Source organism: Bos grunniens, chromosome 1, assembly GCF_055505025.1.
Source record: "Bos grunniens cultivar Pamir isolate PY7600 chromosome 1, Bosgru_T2T1.0, whole genome shotgun sequence".
In the NCBI taxonomy this organism is placed as follows: Eukaryota; Metazoa; Chordata; class Mammalia; order Artiodactyla; family Bovidae; genus Bos; species Bos grunniens.
Window position 1 is genome coordinate 19,020,377 of NC_141165.1, and position 5,573 is coordinate 19,025,949.

At 52.2% G+C, this 5,573-nt stretch overlaps 1 protein-coding gene across 3 annotated transcripts; it reads left to right on the top strand.

The window, feature by feature from the left end:
• The first annotated feature begins 688 nt into the window (after positions 1–688).
• Positions 689–2,247, top strand: NUDT16 (nudix hydrolase 16). Of its 3 annotated transcripts, XM_086349842.1 has the most exons (3): positions 689–846; positions 941–1,210; positions 1,923–2,247. In XM_086349842.1, the coding sequence occupies exons 1-3, from the start codon at positions 709–711 to the stop codon at positions 2,100–2,102; spliced, it is 588 nt and encodes a 195-aa protein (XP_086205968.1). In that variant the 5' UTR covers positions 689–708; the 3' UTR covers positions 2,103–2,247. The 3 variants fall into 3 exon arrangements, with proteins under 3 accessions (XP_086205968.1, XP_086205887.1, XP_086206057.1); XM_086349761.1 differs by having other exon boundaries at positions 941–2,247; XM_086349931.1 differs by lacking the exon at positions 941–1,210.
• The last annotated feature ends 3,326 nt before the right edge of the window (positions 2,248–5,573 follow it).

The window sequence follows — 5,573 nt, forward strand, 5'->3', positions numbered from 1 at the left end:
CCATTCTATCCACCACTTACCGCCACCCCCAAGCCCTGACCAGAACTACACCCCTACACCGCATCCTATAATACCCATCCCAGAAAGTGACAGCGCCATCCATCCAGGCCGGAAACCCTGCCATCACGCTGGCAAAGTATCCCTCCCCACCCACTCAATCAGCTATTAAGTCCCTGCAGTACCACCCTCAGGATGGCTCTTAAACCCATCTCTGTCCCCACTGTACAGGATAGGTCGAGGCTCTGAGCCAATTCTGCTCTATTCCCTTCCACTGCAGGCCCGGGGAACCATCTAGACTAACCAGGTGTGGCTCCCAGGACGCATCCCTGTCCCTAATTAGATAAACTCTACGCAGGCAGAAAACCTCTGCGCACGACTCAGCAATCCCAACACTGGTGAAGTACCCTTAAGCTAGACTGTGACTGCAGCACTATCACGGGAGTCCTTCCGCGTCCAGAATCCTGCCACTCCTGCAGCGCCCGCCCCGGCCCAGGGCCACTTTCCAGGTGTCCCACAGGTCCCGCTCTGATTGGCTGCGGCCGCTGCCGCGTCCCGCCCGAGCCCCGCAGAGATTGGCCCTGGCCGCAGGGTCCTGCAGGGATTGGTCCGTGCCACCGCGCCCCGCCCCGGGCCCTGCAGGGATTGGTTCTGGTGGCCCACGGCTGCCTATCTGGGCCTTCCGCGCCGCAGAGCTGGGGAAGGCAGGCCATGGCCGGTATGCGTAGGCTTGAGCTGTCTGAAGCCCTGCATCTGGGGCCGGGCTGGCGGCACGCGTGCCACGCGCTGCTCTACGCACCGGACCCAGGGCTGCTCTTTGGCCGCATTCCGCTACGCTACGCCGTGCTGGTGAGGAGGGGGCGCTCCCGGCCACCGCCCGCCCCCGCCCCGCGGCCAGGCCGCCTTGGGCGTCCCCGGCCATCCCAGCTTCCCTTTTCCACAGATGCAGATGCGCTTTGATGGGCGCCTGGGCTTCCCTGGCGGCTTCGTGGACTTGCGCGACGGCAGCTTGGAGGACGGGCTGAATCGCGAGTTGGGCGAGGAGCTGGGCGAGGCTGCGGGCGCCTTTCGTGTGGAGCGCGCTGACTACCGCAGCTCCCACGCTGGGTCCCGGCCGCGCGTGGTGGCGCACTTCTACACTAAGCTCCTGACCCTGGAGCAGCTGACTGCGGTGGAGATGGGCGCGCCTCGCGCCCGAGACCACGGGCTGGAGGTGGGGCCAGCCCAGGACCCCACCCCGCCTCCTCCAGCCCCGGAAGGCCTGTCCCAGCTTTATCCTCGTGTAGTTGGTGTCTGGGTGATTAATTACAGCCAACCTGGCCTCCCTGCAAAGATCTTGCTCTCTCTCCTCTTTACAGGCCTCTGCATTGTCTTTCTAAAACTCAGCCACCCAAATCACTCTTCTGCTACCACTTTATAATGGCAGACTTGGCACTTTAGGCCCTATTTTTTTCTTGCCTGATGTTTTTTGGAAAACTTTGGCACTTGGGCTAGGGGAGAGAGGGATAGATTGTGTATGCTAGTCAGGATCATCTAAGAGGCTTATTAAAACAGTGATTACCGACCCCACTCCCATAATTGCTCAGCTGGGGAGGGGAGAAAGACATGAGAATTTGAATTTTTCAAAAGTTCTTAAATAGTGCTAATGTGGCTGCCTTGGGTACCAAATTTTGAGAAACTGGTGTAGTGTGCGTTTTGGAGATGGGAGCCACTAAGGTGGTGTGGGAAGGGTTGGCATTTGTGAGATGTATAACACAACCTGGGTTATTTGTCTGCAAAGACCTGTGCCCTCTATGTCCCCAGAGGTGTGCATGCTCAGGCCTCATTATGTTGAACTGATAAGGGGTTAGACCTCTGATCTAGAAAGATCTGGCTAGGATAAGCTCCCTGAATTTCCAGAGTCTCCTGTCTCTTTCCTTTCCCAGGTGCTGGGCCTGGTGCGGGTGCCCCTGTATACCCTGCGGGATGGTGTGGGAGGCCTGCCTGCCTTCCTGGAGAATACCTTTATTGGAAATGCACGGGAACAGCTGCTGGAAGCCGTCCAGAACCTGGGACTGCTGGAACCTGGCTCTTTTGCACGCCTTAAGATTTCAGCTCCTCCCTAGAGGCAGCCCTCCATGGACCCATGAAGCCTGACTGAGATCAGGGCCTTTGTACTGGGGAGGCAGGGAGGAAAAAGGGAATGTTTTCTCTTCTGGGCCTGGGCTTGATAGATGATAACAGATTAAAAGAGTATGTAATGTGTTCTGAGCAGAGGACCCCGTGGTGACTCATGGCATCAGTGGCAAAAATCTGCAGCTCATCCTGGGGGCCTGACAGATTCTCAGAGCCTGCCTCTTTTCTTTATATTTGTGCACACGCTTCCCTGGTGGCTCAGACAGTAAAAAGTCCACCTGCAATGCGGGAGACCTGGGTTCTATCCTTGGGTTGGTAAGACCCCCTGGAGGAGGGCATGGCAACCCACTCTAGGATTCTTGGCTGGAGAACCCCCGTGGACAGAGGAGCCTGGTGGGCTACAGTCCATGGGGTCACAAAGCGTCGGACACAGCTGAGCAACTAAGGACACACATAAGCTTATGCCTCCCCCCATCCCTTGTGATGTCCAGTTTAAGCAGGAAGTGGCATATCAGCATACTCACTTCCTTGCTGGGGAGGAGCTTCTGAACCAGGAAGAGTCTTTCTCTACATTCCTACATGGCTGTTCCCAAAGTCTAGCCCAGCCCATACTTGGTAGAGAAAGCAGAGAAGCAGAGGGACCTATTTTTCCCCTGAAAGTATGGTCTCTTCCTTGCCTAAGGGGTTGGTCAGAGCAATATTCCCTGAAAGCTGGTAGAGGGCCCTAGCCTACCCCCTGTCCTCTTCTGAAACTGAGCAGAAGGGATGAGGAAAGGGTTTGGCCTCCTTGGACTGACCTTGGACTTAAGACTCCTGGGTTCTGGTGCATCTCCTCCAGGGTTTCCATTTGGGACCTCTTAGACTCAGGACAGTGAAGGGATCTGGCCGTGCCCTGCTGCACCACAAAGAGCCCCCTAGTAAAGAAGGGCTTATAGCCAGGCTTCAAAGCTCTTCAGTCCCTTTAACCAATTAACTGTATTAGGTACTGTTGATCTAAGGATGAAAGAGCTACAGATTTTACTCTCTGTGCAGCCAGGATATTTAAAGAGCCAAATGGTAGGTATCTGAGGCTGGGTAGGACACATGGCATTTGTAGCAACTGTGTAACTGCCATGGCAGAAGTAGCAATGGACAATGGGTGTGACTGTTCGAGTAAAATCATTTAAAAAGGTGTGGGCCACGGTTTGCCAACCCCTGCTCTAGAGAGGAAGATACAGTAAATTATGATGCTTATTTGCTTGTTTTATTTATGTCTATATGTCTGTATCAAACCAGTCAATCTTAAGGGAACTCAACCCTGAATACTCAGAAGAACTGATGCTGAAGCTGAAGCTCCAGTCTTTTGGTCATCTGATGCACACAGCTGTCTCATTGGAAATGTCCCTGATGCTGGAAAAGATTGAGGGCAGAAGAAGAGGGCATCAGAGGATGAGATGGCTGGATGGCATCACTGATGCAATAGACATGAAATTGGGCAAACTTTGGGAGATGGTGAGGGACAGGGAGGCCTGGTGTGCTGCAGTCCATGGGGTCACAAAGAGTCTGACACCACTGGGCAACTGAACAACATTAAGAAGGAAATAAAGGACAGCTGCAGGTTCCGCCTTGTTATTTTCACTTTTAGTTGAGGTGGTCTGGAAGGGCCTCTGAAGAGCGTTTAGGTTGAAGAATGGAGCCAGAGAGGAGTGTGGGGAGAGGATTCTGGATATTAAAGCCCTGAGGAGGAATCTGGGCAAATTATCCTAAAACAAAGGTAGGAAATGAGACTCCACTTCTCAATTGAGGGTGGCAGGGGATGATGCCAAGAATTTGCAGCCTGCTTTACCAGAGCATGGTCTGGGGAATTGAAAGGACCAGTATAATTAAAGTAAGCAAGGGGAGGGGCCTCCCTGGTGGTCCAGTGGTTGGGAATCACCTGTCAATGCAGGAGACTCAAGTTCGATCCCTGGTCCAGGAAGATACCACATGCTGCATGCAAGCTAAGCTGAAGTGCCACAATGAAAGATCCCACATGCTGCAGCTAAGAACTGACACAGCCAAATAAATACTTAAAAAATAAAGAAATAAAGTAAGCAAGGGAAAGTAAAGCAGGAACAAGACGTGCAGAGGCCCACAGGCCATGGTCAGGGGTGAGGAGTGTGGAACGAGGCCTGGAGAGGGTAGGAGGGATGTGGGAAGTGGTGCTGATCTGGGCCTGGATGGCAGAGGAGGTGGAGAAGTGGGGATGCTTGAGAGATGGCAGCAGCATTGACAAGCCCTTGATGGGCTGGCTGGAGGACGGAGAGAGGACTCAGGGGTGACTTTTCAGTTGGTGTCTTAAGTTGTTCAAGTAATTGTTCAGTCACCAAGTCATGTCTGACTCTGCAACCTCATGAACTGCAGCATATCAGGCTTCCCTGTCCTTCACTATCTTCCTGAGTTTGCTCAAAACTCATGTCCTTTGAGTCAGTGATTCCATTCAACAATCTTATCCTCTGTCACCACCTTAATCTTTCCCAGCATCAGGGTCTTTTCCAATGAGTCAGCTCTTCACATCAGGTGGCCAAAGTATTGAAGCCAGCTTCAGCATCAGTCCTTCCAATGAATATTCAAGGTTGATTTCCTTTAGGATTGACTGGTTTGACCTTGCTGTCCAAAGAACTCTCAACAGTCATCCAGCACCACAGTTCCAAAGCATCAGTTCTTTGGCACTCAGCCAAAGACTCCAACTGCAATGCAGGAGACCCCGGTTTGATTCCTGAGTTGGGAAGATCCCCTGGAGAAGGAATAGGCTACCCACTCCAATATTCCTGGGCTTTCCTGATGGCTCAGATGGTAAAGAATTCACCTGCAATGCAGGAGACCTGGGTTCGATCATTGGGTTGGGAAGATCCCCTGGAGGAGGGCATGGCAACCCACTCCAGTATTTTTACCTGGAGGATCCACATGGACAGAGGAGCCTGGCAGTCTATGGGGTTGAAAGAGTCAGACAAGACTGAATGACTAAGCACATATACTTCTTTATGGCCCAACTTTCACATCTGTACATGACACTGGAAAAGTTATAGCTTTGACTGTACGGTTCAAATTATGGATGAAGGAAAAGCCCGGCAGAACTGAAAGGGAATCACATGAGCTTTTGGAGGGGGTGGAATCAAGGTCATTTTGGATGTGTTGAGACCTAAATTTGAATCATTTGCAGAAACATGATGTGATCGAATTTCTGGTAGAGCTGCTGCTTTGATCAGAAATGTTTGAGGAGAGTGCCCACCACCTTCCTGGTTGCTCAGCCCAAAGGCTTCTGAGTGAACCAGACCAGGGCAGACATGCAGGTGTGGGAAGAGGTGCCTGTGACTTTAGTTTATTGCACAGGGTACTTTTTTCCCCCAAACACTTTCCTCCACATGGAAAAATGAAGAGGAGAAAAAAAAACTAGAGAAACTGTGATGAAATTAGTGAATGGCAGCAGAATTTGAGCCCAA